Raw genomic sequence first — 15,843 nt, 5'->3', positions numbered from 1 at the left:
CATGTGACAGCTTGTAAGCACCATACTGCTTCCTGGTGGTGAGAGTACTACACTACCACAGTTCTTACACATAATATGTATTAATGTATTATTCACCCATGGAAAGACAATGGACAGAAATGGACATAAAACAAAAGCAACAATCAGTTGAATTCATGTTACATAATGTGCTGATGGTGTGAAGCTGGGGCCCATCTGAAACCATGGAATTTGACTGTCTGTGATATGTCAATGCTTAACTTTAAGTGTATGAACATGTCCCAAGGCATAATTTTCTATAACTGTTTGACTAAATTAGTGGAAAATTTGAAATGAAAAGCAGTGAACTAGGATGAGCTTTACAAATATCATCCTGTAATAGTAACTGTCCTCTGTAACATCTGCGAGAAAGCTGTACAGTCACTTCTGCCTGCTGATAAATGCCAAAAGGCTTGCTTGATACTGTGGTGAAGCACAGTGACCTGAAAATAACATAAAGCTGAGAACATTTCAGACAGCTGCTATTATTCAACTGGTTAAGGTGAAAGTATTTTGCTAAAACGCGATGATTTGTTGCTTTATAAATATTTAGTATGGCAATGCATATTTTTTCTTAATGTTTGCTATTTAGTGGTCTTGCACTTGGCAAAGTTTCCCAAATGGGAAATTGACATGATGCTAAACTAAAGTAGTCTGGTTTCATCATTTAAAAAGGCTACGTTTTCATTCAATGAAGATATAAAACATAAAATTACAGGAGGATCTTGAAATCAAAAAATCTGATTTTACCTGGATAAAGTTTGTGTTAACAATTTTGAATAAATCCTTATCATCTGATTCCCAAAAGCTGTCAAATATGGAACACACTTTCTTCTTTGTGTTTTATCTGTCTCAGCACTTTTAATCTAGGATCAAAGACATAAAGAGATGATGCTGAATGCTGCGGTATGAATACTGTGTGGCTTTGGTCTGCTGTGAAGAAAGAGATTAAGATATATTCTTGTTTGGGCTCCCACAACATGAGTGCTTAAGGTTAGCTCAAAAAGAAAAGAATCTTCTTCTGAATTCCAGAATGTGTGTGTGCTTCTGAGTGTTAACCTGTAGTGCAAAATGTTAGTTTATGAATGTTAACCTGAAAAGCAGTGTGTGGTTGACTTTCACTCTCACTCTCATTGGAGGGATGAGAACCTCCAATGAGATCTTATTATTTGTAATAAGCATTAAATAAACGCTTGGAGGCCTCATAAGACAATGCCAAGAATCCCTAATCATATTAATGATGTCTACAACTGTTTGAACTTGTGTGAGCAGAGGTACAGTATGTTGTACATGAAGTCATGGGTTTGATGGTTGAACCTCATACCTGTACAGCAGAGAGTTGGGCCAGTCTCACTATTTTCCTACATTAATAATCATAATATCCCTGACATCTGATAACTAATATTCACTCTTCATTAGGAAATTTCAGTTCACTCTATGCTACATAACGAGATGTTGGCCTATTCTAGTAATGTTGTCAGCTTTCCAGATGTTGTATATTGCTAAAAATGATCTGTAGCCTTAGTAGGTAGGTAACAAAATGCCTAGAACAATGTTAATGGTATAAAAGTCGCTTCTTTGAATTCTTGACTACTCATGCTATGTATTAATTTAAACCATCAACATAATATACAAGCCATCAATACATCCCCCACCACTCTATGCATATATAGTGTCAACCTGACAGTGGGAAGCTAGTAAAATTAACAAAGCCATGTACTTTCCACAAGGGATCATGCTAAAAGAACCTTTTTTCATAAGATGGATGACTACAACTTGGGCACTACTAGACCTTGACCTATAACAAAGAATGGAGCTACACTTTCAAGCACATTTTAGCAACTTTTAATTCCTTTAAGCGACTGCTGTGTTAACCTTCACTTGCGTGCTGGTGAATGCATAATGTGAACACTACATTGTGACAGGTCCCGTTTTAGCACATTTACTCACACTGACTGCTTGCGGCGTATATGCGCAAACCAGTATAATGAAATCAAAGCAATGACTCAAGTCCATTTCTAACACTACACAATAGAATGCACACAAGGAAATGGAGCACTTGGAGTGACTAAAGTCCCCTCCCCCCATCCAAAGAGGAGAGGGCATTTATCACGTTATGGTATTGTAGTATTCTTGTTTTGCTTAAAAGCCTTTGTTAAACTGTGAAATATTTCCCAGGAGAAAACATTACAAAGGATTATTCGTAAATTATGCAAAGTGCCCTGGATTAGCTAATGGAATAAATCTGGTATGTAATAGACTTTGGGTGACAGTAGGTACTTTGTCATTGTTCTCTCCCAATACCAAATGGTGATTAGCACACTGACAACTTTGGAAGGAGGCTCTTCATTTTTCACTGCCTGAACTTGGTTGTTTAACAGGCTACAGCCAGTGAATACACTTGTGAGGTTCACAATAAAATTTAAAGCTTATGCGTCAATACTCCCCCCCATGAATCAGCAATGATCATTTATTTTAGGTGCATAACTTTCTATTCAACCATGTGCTACAAGGATGAATGCAATAATATAGGCTGATACATTAAAGTTAGCTATCTACCCTAATTTTAGAGCATGGTGAGCCATGCCCCTCAAGACCAAATGCACACAATTCAGGAATGAGCTAGTATATCATACTAATGGTGGTATGACCTTTCCATTACTGCTTGTTCAGGCAGAGGCAGTGTGGCCCAATAGCAGCATTGGTAACTATTTTAGTGCTAGTAAAAGCTATAGGCTGTAAAAACTTATATAGTAGTAATGATAAAAATAAAAGCAAATAGATACAGTACTTTATTTTGTTGTGCTGTCACCATCAGACCCTCCCAGGCAATAGCCACAATACCACTTGTCAGTGTGAATGAACTCTCATTATTCAGCCTGTAAGCTGCTTTGACAACTTGAGTGCCACCAACAAGCTTTGAATCATCCCAATAAGGGAGCTGTTATCTCCCACGTTTGTTTTGGTGAGAATTGTCTACCACCAAGTGCAGTCATTGCAGATAGACAGAGCCCCAGAGCAATGAAGGGGGATTTGTTTGTGTCTTTCACGAAGTGTTGTGGCTGAGTATAAGTTTATCCTGGACCAATGCGCGTTAGGGACTAAGCACTCCGAGAAGTACACTAACCCACTCACCCTTAATGAATTTTCTTTGTTGTCTTGACAACATAGCATGGAAATGATGACGGTACACTGCAGAGCAGAGGAATCAGCATGCGTTGACCTCTTAAAGAGCGTTATGCCACAGCTAAAGGTCATGCAGTTGCTTTGTCACTAGTGCTTTTCCTTCTAGCTAAAAACCTCCAGATGTCACTTTGAATAAATATCCAAATGGTATCAAACGAAGTGCTAACATTTCTCAGACACACACAGGTAGGGCTGGTGTTGTAGAGAGATCTTTGATACAACTAGAACAGATTACTTTTCCTTTGGTTTACTGGATGTAGCCAATGCATGTCCCTTTAATGTTCTGTTTAAAATGTTTGCTCAGGGTCAACAGAGCTGACACTGTGTGTTAAACAGTGTTGTGGATATCAATGTGCTCATCCATCATGGTTGATTTAATCTGCCATTTGACTAACACCTGTTTTCTTTAAGATTATACCATGTATGACTGTCATGCTGTCTCAAATGACAGGCTTCTTTAGCTCTCTAGTTTACAAATGAAATGTGTAACCTGTATTTTGATATATATCAAATATATTAAATAATCAGCTGTTTGATTGCTCTGATTACTTGCTGATTTGCTTCTGATCAGTACAACTATGTCAGTATGGTTTTCCTTTATTTTATGTCTGAAAAATAATGAGGGCTTTAAGGACTGAAAGTAGCAGTGCATAAATATTCCACAAGGTGTCCCTAGTGTAATTACTGATACTTTGTGAGATTTGACTTCTTTTTGAGTGAATACATTTGGAGCAGCTACCTTTAGCCATGACATTTTTCATGCCTTATGATTCTGCAAAAAGTTTCAGAAGAAAGATACTGACTCAATGACATCATATATTCCGGTCCAATTGCTCCTGGACTTGATCGGTTCCTTCAAATTCAGTTGTCATCAAATCCAAATCCAATTCTGTATTTTCAATCCAAATGCTCTCAAGAAAATCTACCTTGCTCCCGTTCTACCTAAAATACAAAACTTTATGACGCTAATTGATGAGTGGAATTATGAGAAGGGGAATCAAATATGTACTGAGATGCAGCAAAGCTACAAAACATGCTGCTGTTGGCAGCATCACTTGGAAGTAATTTAAACTTACAATTCCTTCTCCATCACTTGCAGTTCACCTCCATTTCCACTGCTTGCAATTCCAATTCAAACCTGATGTAAAATAATCAGTCACCTAGGTATTGCTGTGCAGGTGCCCCTGTTATTTTACGTTCCGAAGTCATCACTCACCAAAAGTCATCCCACTGTGTGAGCACGAGAATCAAAGGTTCCAATTCTCAGGCTGTGTCTCTGTCACATACACAGTTCTGCCCCCTTAGCCCAAGAGATTCAGGGAGCTAAAAAAAGAGGCCAAGCTCAAATAAGACAAGAGGAGTAAGCCTGCCACCACGTGAAGAATGAAAACTAGCTCTGAAACAATGTGCTCAAAATACATGTGCTTGGCCGCTATGTAACTTATGCACCATGGAGTGACAGTCACGAAAAACAATTCTAGAATCTGAAGTGGGGCGCCGGCACACTCAAAAGAATGTTGTTACAAAAGTGGCCCTTCACAGCGTCACAACTTAATTTACAGCCAACGAATTGAGTGTAACACATTTTGCAATTGTACCAGCGAAAAATGGGCAGGTGGATGCATCTTTAACATGCGCACTGTTAATCTCTCCTGCAGTAAAGGGGAGGCAGCAGCCATAGAGACAGAGCTGCTGAAGGACTACCGGTTCGGACAGCAGCAGCTCATCGAGATCTGGGGCCACGCCTGTGCTGTTGCCATCACCAAGGTCTGTGTGTCCCCTTCATATAAAACCCCAAAGCTTTTATTCCTTCATCATGTCCCTCTTCTTCCTCAGTTCGTTCTGCTTCTTCCTGTGCTCTGACTTTTTCCTCCCATGCTCCATTGCATTTTGACTACTCTGTTAATGGTCTGTATTATGGTATTTTAAACCAGTTGTCAAAGAGGGAAAGAGTTATGTCTTTAACAGGGGCAGAATGAAGACACAAGTGTGCTTCTTCTCTCATTAAAAAGACCGTCCCAGCAGCTCTGGGGAATGGATCATAAAATCTGTGGCACATTTGAACAACATTTGGTGGCAAAGCAGCAAAGTGCTCAGAGAGTGAAATGGTTCACTGGTGGAATTCAGTCTGGCAAATGAAAGCCTTACATCACCCTGAACACGTGGAGCAAGAGCACTGAAATCAGCCCAGCCAGACCGATGCTGTCACCGAAGCTGTCTGGTGCACTTTAAGTCCAGGATGATGAGTATAGAGTTTATAACAGTCCATTATTTAGCTAACCTGAAAGCTTGTTTGACCTTAAAAGCTTTCTTGATGGGCTTTCACAGAATAATGATGAATGCTGTAGTCAGGCATTCTGAAATGCTTTCCTGCTTTTCTGTTTTTCCTCCTTACACCACACGTTGAGTAATTTAACTGCATGAGCACACCACAGTTATCACACATGTATTTTCTGATTTTTGGAGATGCAACAAGGAATTCACGCTACCACAGAAAAATAACCCAAAAAACAACAACATTTGTGTGCCACTGATGATATGACGTGTCACTTTAGGACACGCATTACATACGTCATTAAATAATTCGGTAATTTCCAATAATTTTATATAGTTGCTTTGTTAAACAAAATAATCACCGCGAGGCAATAAATCCAGGGCAATGAATTTCTGTTTCTTTTTTATGCCAATTTTGAAAAAAGACTATAAAATCCAGACAGTTTATCAAAAATTCGTAGCACACACACCCAGTATATCATCAAGTTGTGCTTATGATGGTGCTACAACAGATGTTTTTTATACAATATCTAAGCATTTCCAACAAACATACTGTGTACAGACGACACATGAAACTTGCTTCACATCTGTATCTCCTTATGCTTAGCTTTTTTTTGCAATTGACACATATGACGCTCCCCTAATTAGATTTTCCATATTTTGGACTTTTTGCAAAATTGTTTGGGATGGGATTTCCTAAATGGGATTTCCTCTGAGATGATTTATTATAAACAACTTTAACCCATTTGTCTGTGTCAAATGAAATGGCTGCCATAAGCCAATCATTACGGGGCTTTATGCTGATGAGGTCTAAATATGATAATGGTTGGACATATGGGTGTGAAATTTGGAACATATGCACTTCACCACACATCCAAACACCATTACAAAATTTTATAATGACATATTCAGTGATGTGCCTGACATGAGTAGGTATATGAAAACCATCTATAAAATGAGAATGGCCATAATAGGTCACATGGTGTGGCCACGGTAATGGGTTTATTTCCCTATTCTGAAATAACTGTGCTTTTGTAAGTGATATGGTCATCAAACTGATACACTTGCCAGAATATATATATATATTATATATATATATAATGCTTTTAATATCAAGTTACTTTGTGATTACTTATGAAGTTATTTTGTGATGTTTACCAGAGAAACATGATTTGGTGGTCACTTTGGATTTTGTAAGACTTGCCTCCCAGTCCACTGTAAAACCATTTTAATCTGTGTTCCAATCTCAATCTAAGTATCAAAAGGAAAACTACAGGTTTATGATGGCATGAAACAATATGGCTGTCATAAAACAAATAAATTTGCATTTTCTGTGAACTAGCATAAAATCATTCATACGGCTGGTATTTTTCAGTTCAAAAGAAAGTGATCTCTAGGCATGACTATCTAATAGTATTTAATACGGCATTTGACCTCATCCCATTTTTACTTGACCTATTTGGCTTTCCGTGAATTTTCAGTGCATTATGTATACAGGAGTCCTATACATGCTGTTCAGTTGTTTCTAAGTCTAAGAAAACACGGGAAAGGTCTGTCTGGTCATCAGTCCCTCAGCCCTCTTTAGCGCTGGATGACCACAGTTCCCTCTCTCTCTGGTGTGCTCAAACAGTGGCACACAAACACGAAGGTACAGGTTCAACTAGCTCCTGGGGACATGGGCTCCATCAGTGATATTTGATCATTACATCATGCGCATGTATCGGATATTGCATGTGCAGAAGCAGATCACTGTATACTTTGTTCTCAGTTTCTATCTAAATAGTCAGTTTGGTTGGATATTATGTCCTCAACACATGTTCACCTGCAGTGGATGAAACTTTGTAATCTCAACAGTCACCTTTTTGAATATGAATGTCTTCAAGTGTGACAAACTTTAAACTTTATCCATGAAATACAGTAAATCTACAGTGTTTTTATTGAAACTTACTTATTTGCCTGTGCTTGCCAATCTGATCTCTGCTTGCAGCTATTTTTTATATTATAGCCTTCATGTCCAAGTACCTAATACACAATGCAGGAGCCATATTGTACGTCACACAAACATTATCACTGCCAGTCAGAGGAATGCAATACCAGCGCCCTACAAATGGTTCAGGTCCCTCATTGGTAGATGCCAAAACCCAACCACACTGATTTATTCAAAGCTGGACAGGTGCCTGTTATCATTTGTAATTCTAGAGAATAGGCAAAGGCTTTCAACAGTTGGGTTGAAAAAAGATCTCTCCACTCCTGTCACTAAGACTCGTCTTTTCCTGTTGTGAGATTCCTGCATTTGGGGCTTGACTCTGGATCCCCATATTTATCTTCATCCAGTAGTGTTTGGCTCGGGCTGCAGGGGTGTGCATGGTATATGTGCCCTGAGGCTCCTACATTAATCAGGTGAGGGTGTGGAGGTGTCAGATGGATGGGAACAGGAGATATATTGCTAATTAGCAGAGCCACCAGGGAGGACTGTCTTCGGGGATCTTATTAGTGGCCCGTTGTCACCCTGAGTAAACACAGCGATCACTCTCCTGTGTCCGGACAGGACCAGAGCTGTGCGCCGAGAGCGCTGGCAGGAGCCGAGGAAGCGGCATTCCATCACTGGGGGCGCAGAGCAGCGGACGGCTTGTAAACCCGCACAGCAGAACATGCTCAGACTGCATAATAAAGGCATCTGTCCACTGTTGTTTTCTAATGTGAGAGAAATCCAGAATTGGGTGTTCTTTTCCACTGAATGGGCGTTCTGTGCACCTATGTGTTAATTAGAGCCACTCTGTTCCCATTATCATGAGCTGTTTCCACCCGGGGGGGCTACCAAGGGTATGTCAATTCAGCTCTCTGAGAGCCTTAAAATACCAGTGTTTCATACCTTTCATGACATACAGTTCCCGTCTGGGCTGTCTTTAAACAGAAACCGGATGCTGCTTCTCTGTGCTGAGGCAGTTGCTGTGGTAATGCTCACCATACATAAAAACAGCACTCAAAAGGCAATAAGACCTATGTCTCAGGCGTGTTGTTGGCCGTGTACCTTACAGTTAGCATTTAATGCATAAATAACTGGAACTTGATTTTCATTTTTTGGGGAACAGTTTGTTTTACTTCCTTCCTGAAGACAGAGGGCTCCAAGAAGAAAAACAATAATAGAATAGAAAAATCTACTTGTGCAGAAAGGTATTTCAATGATATGAGATTTGAGATGTTAAATCAGTAATTGATAGTGTAGGGAAAAAAAGGGAAAGAAAATACAAGATACAAGATCTGGCAAGATCAGACAATGCAATGGAACGGAACGGAATTGAATCTAGGCCTATATCTTGAAATGTGACACAGTTCAATTATATGTAAAGTCTTTAAAATAATTTTGCCAGCCACTTTGTCAGCCACCATATCCTGCAGTTCAGCATGGCAGTGGAAGCCTTATGAAGTTTAGCAGTAGATCTTTCTAAGAACTTGATATTAATTTAACATTTTTCAGGAAAAAAAAAAATTTTTTTAAAAAGGACCCTTATGGAAGGAACCAAATAGTTCCCAAAGTCCAATGAAAGTCAAGGTGTTATGTCACCGATTCTTTTTTGCTGACAAGGTCCTTAAACACAAGGTAAGATGCTAAAAAATGAAACCATTGACCTCACTGAGGGTTTTTTTCTGTTCAATATTTCATGACTGACATCTTGGCTGCTTTAGTTAAAACCTGCACAAAAAAAGTGAAAAACCTTGAATCCAACAGTCATTTGGCACATACTGTGTGTGTCTGTGTGTGTGTGTGAAATAGTGAGACATTGAAATGAATGAAACCTGAAAAGTGTCAATGAGTTGCGTGGTACATGTGAACCCTGGGAAGCGGAGATTGTGAGATTGCAGGCCTGGCTGGGGAAGTCTGGGCTAGATGGGCTGCACAGCCAGGTCCGCTTAGGGGCGCCATGGAAAGTGCATTATTTAAAGTCAACATCCTGTGGCGTATACTCTGGTATTTTTCCGATCCTGTCAGGGTTATTTTAATAAGTTTGGGCTTTTAAAAAAAGACAGGGATGCCAACCCCTTTGGCAGTATGTGCCTGCTATGGATAGAGCAGTTGACAGTGATGGAGAGCTAGGCTCTCTGACAGGCTTTGTGTCCCTGCATGCAGCTGGAGAAGGCTGCAAGGCAAGTGGTCATCTCTAACTTTCTTTCTCTATCCTTCTCTCTCTTTCTATTTATTCCATTCATTTCAAGGGTGCTGCATTGGTATAACATAATATTGTGTTGCCAAACTAATTCACATTATTTTTTCGCTGTAAATTACATAAATTATTGTGGGATATAACATGCTAGTAAAAAAATGCTTAAAGCTGAAGTGCTAATCATTTACAACAGTTAATTAATTAGTTCTTTAATAGTTCCCAAATGTCCTTAACATTTTCACATCTGCCTTATGTGCCAGTGTAGTAAAAAGTAGCCTGTTAGTGCCCTTCAAACAGGCAGACTCTCCTGCAGTCAGTGGGAGTTTCCGTCACCTAGTATAACAGCTCATTTTTCACTGCATGTAGAATTCATTACATTTGCAGGCAATGTGTTATTTTTTATTTTAAGCATGACAAAATTCTCTCCCTTGCTGTCTGTCTACCCTCACAGGCTTTCCCCTTGAGTTCTCTGAATAAGAAGCAGCCCACAGTGCTGGTGGTCTGCGGCCCTGAACAGAACGGCTCCATTGGCCTGGTGTGTGCCAGACACCTGCGCATATTTGTAAGTAATTCCCACAGAATGGCCACAGCATGGCACAGCTGAGGGACACATCCATGCGCACAGCTCACGTAACTTGAAGCAGATGCTGTGAGGCTCTGTTAGGACTGATGAGTCACATTGCCATACTGGCTTCAGTTAATCAACTTGGACGAAAAGTACGTCTAGTCCCTGACACTGGCAGAGGCGGAGTACGATCAGCCTCAGAGGTGCTGTCATGAGGCACAGAAATCTGTGCATGTGCATCCTCTGCGCTTTTGGCAGCACGTGGAGCCGCCACCCGCGTCTGTGATTCGTCTGACCGAGGACACAAAAAAAGCGCATTCGAGCCGATTCTCCCCGGGTCCTCCCGAAGATTCTCCACACAGCCTGCATGGGAGCAGATGGACTCGATAAGAGGGGTGTTCTGAGGAGCAGCACTGGGGATAGAGAGGGCTGCGACAGCATATCACAGGGCATCCAAAATAATGGGTGTGTTGTAGTTCATTGTGCCGACTCTGAACACCTACTGGGTAAGGAATGAATAGGGGCCTGTGGAAGCTACTGATCTACACTGATCTACACTGTCAGCAGTAGTGGATCCAGTAGTTCGCTGGATGTACTTCATATGTCAGAATTCATGGAACATTCAGATCTTCTGCTGAAAAAATATTGATGAAATATTGTTGTTTTGATCTGTACAATTGTTGAAATACTGTACGTATTGGGCTGGGATGTCATAGTGTGATATTTATGACATTGTAGAGCTGCTGGAATGCATAGAGCTTTTCCGTACATTTTGATCCAATAAAAGATCATTACTGAGATATGAAAACCAGGATCAATGCATGACGCTTGTGGGCTGAAATCCCTGTCCCTTGGTTCTTAAAATGGCAATGCACATCTGCACAGATTGTGTCCTGGAGATAAATAGAGCACTCTCTTCAGCTGTTATTCTGGGAGTTATTGCAACAGAGGAGTGGCTGGAATTGAGATTGAATTGCCTGTAGATCTCATCTGCCCTCCAGCAGTTGAGAATGGCTGATGTTAACATTGGTTTTACTCATCTGTGCTACAGTGTCGGCATCTGCTTTTGTGTTCTCGACATGCATGCATGACATGGTCCAATGCTCTGTTACAGTGTATTCTTTAAATGTTACTGAATATCCTTTTATTAACTTAACAAACAAAACACTGTGTATTGTTAGAGTAAATATCTTTGCTCGAAGCTAAAGGCTAGAGGCATTGCATGCAATGGCATTGTGTATATTCATATCTGTACACATCTGTTATATCTGGGAAGATATAAATTACTTGAGCCTTTGCCTGTAACATGATTTTAAAAGTCAATGTTTTGGATAAAGGAACAGGTTGGTTTGCTTGCTGTAAAGAATCAAAATCTTCACTAGATAAAACCATCAAATGCTTGCTTCTGCCCTCTGGAAGTAGCCTGCGTTTCACCTCAAAAGCCACTGCTGTGCCTACTCATATACCGTGACCAGGAGGAAGTCACGCTGTGTAAGTTTGCCTGTAAGAACCCTGCCTTGATGGAAAGGAAGTTCAGGTGAGGGTGTACCGAAGCCGAGAAGAACAAGAGCAAACCTGTGACCCGAGCGACAGGATGTGACCCTGTTTTGCTTTTCTTCGGGAACAAAACCGTCCCAGCGGTGCCGTATCTATTCCTGTGCCGTGCCTGAGGCTGAACCGAGGGGCCGTGGTAATCCCGGGGCGGACGGAGGCATGAACGATCCCTGCAGGAGTGCAGAGGTGTCCCTAACGCTCAGCGCAGGCAGCTGCCGCCATGCTCTTTGGCGAGCGCAGAAATCCCGGTCAGACGCGGCGTTGGATGCCCAGGCGACAGCTGCTTGTGTTAAAGCCCCGCTGATTTAGAGCCCCAGGAGCCAGCCCTGCAGAAAGAGAAATCATTCTCCTGGGACACGGCCTTACGTGGACTCAACCGCAGAGAAAAAAAAAAGGACCATGGCGGGTTGTTACTTGTTGCCTAGCGTGACAACAAAAACATGCCTAGACCCAAAACAGACGCTGCCTATGTATGTTTATTGTCTATCTATAGATCCATGGTCATTATCGTGGGAGACAGTCCCCAGCCATCGGCATGCACAAGTCTCATCATTTCATCTTTTCATTCACTTTGACCTTTCATTGCTTGAGGAGGATGAGTCCAATCCCATGGCTCATGAGAGCCACAGGAGCATGACACAGACAGCGAGAACTCTCCACACATGATTTAGATCACAGAGATCTAGAGGACACACAAACACTCACACCCTTTCTTAAATCATCTCAACACCTTGGCCACCTTGGTGCAGTCCCAGCAAATGTTTTTTTTAAAGGTCACACTATTCTCTCTCTGTATTTTGTTCACTCTCTTAGGAGTACGAGCCCACCATCTTCTACCCTAAGCGCTCCACTCACAGCCTGCATCAGGACTTCACAATACAATGTGAGAAGATGGACATCCCCTTCCTCTCCTACCTTCCAACAGAGGTGACTGACAGCCAGTACTGACACATTCATAATGTTCCTGTCAAAGCATAACGATCACACAAATTGGTTCTTTTGCCACATTCATTTTCGATGAAAAATACATTAATTATTCTATAATTTCTATTATAGATGCTGCATAAAAGCCATAAAAAGTAATTTTTTGTCATCTGTTATGGTGTGGTCTGTTCTGCTATGGCATGTTCAGGCTGATGAGGTTGTGACTTGCACTTGTGGTGTATTCAGGTGCAGTTGATAAATGACGCCTATAACCTGGTGATCGATGCCATCTTCGGCCCAGAGATGGACCACACGGACGTGAGGGAGCCCTACACGGGCATCCTGGTCACCCTTAAGCAGGTCAAAATCCCGATTGTTAGCGTGGACGTACCCTCAGGTAAAGTTAATCAGCCATCATCATTTCTCCAAAGACATCTACATCAAGGCACAGACCCTGATCACCCCTATATATCATGGTGTATAGACTTAACCCTAGTTCTGAGGGGCCATAATTAAGCACATGTTTCAGCTCTCTCTAAAGACTAAGAACCCTCCCTTCGGGTTCAATTGAGTAGCTATGATATATAACATGTAATTAAGGCCCAGAGTTTTACTCCACCATGTGACATGTGGAACTTTCACCCTGCGTTTCAATGGTTACCCTCCAGGTGTTCTAGTAGGCACTCCAGTCTCAGAACACAGTTTAGGCTGTAAATTACTTCATATCTGAACGTCATCAACATGGACAATTAGGCAAGAAACCGTATGCAAAAGAAAACAGCAATGGTGTATTTTTGGATGAATTCCGAGATAAATTTGAAACAATATTTCACAGTCTCACCTAAATGAGAGGGCTAAACAATACTTGTCCATTACGACTTATACCAATGGGAAGAGAACTGTGTGTTCATATGTGCAGGTTTTCTCACAGTCATAAATTCATGAGAAAAAGACTGTAAACCAAGTGACAATGATTAAATATAACCACAAATTTGACAACACTGGGCTTTCACTAAACCGTATCCAGGACATTTATTTGCCCCTTTGTTTATGTCATGTGGTCCTGCTTTGAATAACTTTTTTTTTTTTTCTTTGCATATTTACTTTTTATATGCTAGTGCAGGCATGTTACTGCACTCATTTTCTAAAGTCAATATTTTTCCATTTTAATTTATCGCTACATTGTTGCTAAAGGACATGTCAAAAGATGTAAACATTGCTGTCAATCTGCATGCATTTGCACTAAATTTGATAACGAATTGTACATTTGTCAAAACTGTGTATCCTTGATGTTAAAGTCATTCTTTTCCACAAGCAAAATTCACTACATAGAAATTTTTGCATTGTCTTCATTACTAACCATATTACTGTTTTTCATTTCAAATAATGTGTAAATTCTTTTTTGACACATCATCTTCATGGTTTGTCAGTGTACACGGACCATGGTTTAAGATGACTGTCTTTCTCGGATGAATCAAGGTTGGGATCCAGATGAGGCCAGCACAGATGGAATAAACCCAGAAGTCCTCATCTCCCTCACAGCACCAAAGAAGTGTGCTGCGAGTTTCCCGGGGAAGCACTTCCTTGCCGGACGCTTCCTGCCCTATGACATCCAGAAGAAATACGAGCTCAATCTGCCAGAATTTCCCAGCACAGACTGTTTTATAGAACTGTAGCAAACGCCCCTGAGCTGTTCTCTCCTTAAGTAACGCTAAAATGTAAACACCTTTTTTTATCCTACAGTTTGTTACCGTGCTATATTGTTACTGTGCTCTATCATATGAGTCTGGAGCATATTGTGGCCTGGCCAGAGTTTGCTTTATATGCTAAAAACAATAGAGAGACTATATTTAGAATCTGTGAGTGGTCTGAGTTATATGAAGTAAATTTGCAAATAGTTTGAAGGTTGTTCATGTTGACTGCAGCATTTTCTTTTTTTAATTTCCTTTGCAAGTAAACAAGTTCATTTTCTCAACTGCGAAATGTTTTCAATGTTCTGCTGCATAGATACTTTACACCGTTAGTCATTGATTTTTATTTATTTATTATTATGATTGAAGTTTTTGATGTCCACAGCACCTGTAAAACAGCTCTAGTCCTCAGCCATAGAAGACTTTCTCTGGTTGTATTTATATTCTCTGTTCTCCAGTACTATATTTCCTCTATCCAAACACTAAACTCTTGTCTTAAGCAGTTGTAGGGTTTACTCTTAGTTGAATTAAAAGGTCTTAGTAAGTCATCAAACTTTTTCTGTGTGTTTGTGAATGCTTAAAGGTTATTTATCAACATTACAGTGATGAATTTTGAGACACTGAGCATCACAGTCGTAGTGAGGGAGGTTTTGGGGGGTATTGTATGAAAGCCATAAAACAACACAAACGCTTAAATTTTTCTTGACACCATACAGCACATTTGAATCAATATGTGACAGAGTGGGGAGAACACAAAAAGAGTGCACACAGAAGATGTAAGGATATCTCAGGACACTGGAGGGCTAAAGTGGTTCTGGAGGATGCCACATGAGCTACAGTCCTACCTACCGATGGCCAGGTAGGAAGCTAGGAATAGGGACTGACCATACCAACTGTTATTTCAAGAGGTTAAAATACTGCAGACCTACAGTGCTGGGGCATTACTTGATTCAATTAAAATAAACATTGCATGGTCCTTTTTTTACAATTGCAATATGATACACCAGTTAATACTACCCAAAAATGGAAATGCCTTGTACAATATTACTAATGTCACCTTACTGTCACAACAACAACTTGACATGTACACACACAGAATATCTTTCTATCAAACAGTCTTTGGCTGTAACTACAGGAAGATGCTCTAGAAATATTTGTGCTTCTCTGTTCCTTCCTCTGAGCCTGAGCAGTGCCAGTGGACATTGTCTATTTAGTTAATGTTCTGAAAAATCACAGTGTTTGATATCATGCATGGTATTGGTAATCATATTTCATTAGTCATATTTCATATTTCAAAGACAGCATTTTCATATGCAGTTCACCAAACTGACATTCAAAACAGGAACAAAACCTGCATGTGATTTCAACTGAAATACCTTGAAAATTTGTTTTAACATGTTTAATCCTGCTAAATAATAAGTAAATGTTTTCTTTTTATGAAGCATATCTCAGACATGAAATTGGGTAT

The 15,843-nt window shown here is 40.3% G+C and overlaps 1 protein-coding gene across 1 annotated transcript in view; it reads left to right on the top strand.

Annotated features, from left to right (window-relative positions):
- Positions 1 to 15,374, top strand: part of yjefn3 (YjeF N-terminal domain containing 3) — a 39,492-nt gene extending 24,118 nt beyond the window's left edge. The window contains exons 2-6 of the mRNA XM_036521879.1: positions 4,863 to 4,971; positions 10,093 to 10,203; positions 12,574 to 12,687; positions 12,931 to 13,081; positions 14,164 to 15,374. Coding sequence (XP_036377772.1) covers positions 4,863 to 4,971; positions 10,093 to 10,203; positions 12,574 to 12,687; positions 12,931 to 13,081; positions 14,164 to 14,360 — 682 coding nt within the window. The 3' untranslated portion in view covers positions 14,361 to 15,374. The remainder of the gene's footprint in view (positions 1 to 4,862; positions 4,972 to 10,092; positions 10,204 to 12,573; positions 12,688 to 12,930; positions 13,082 to 14,163) is intronic.
- Positions 15,375 to 15,843: the final 469 nt, after the last annotated feature.

The sequence above is a fragment of the Megalops cyprinoides genome, chromosome 2 (assembly GCF_013368585.1).
Source record: "Megalops cyprinoides isolate fMegCyp1 chromosome 2, fMegCyp1.pri, whole genome shotgun sequence".
Taxonomy (NCBI): Eukaryota; Metazoa; Chordata; class Actinopteri; order Elopiformes; family Megalopidae; genus Megalops; species Megalops cyprinoides.
Note: the sequence above shows the minus strand (reverse complement) of the source record. Positions and strands in the feature narration are given on the sequence as shown.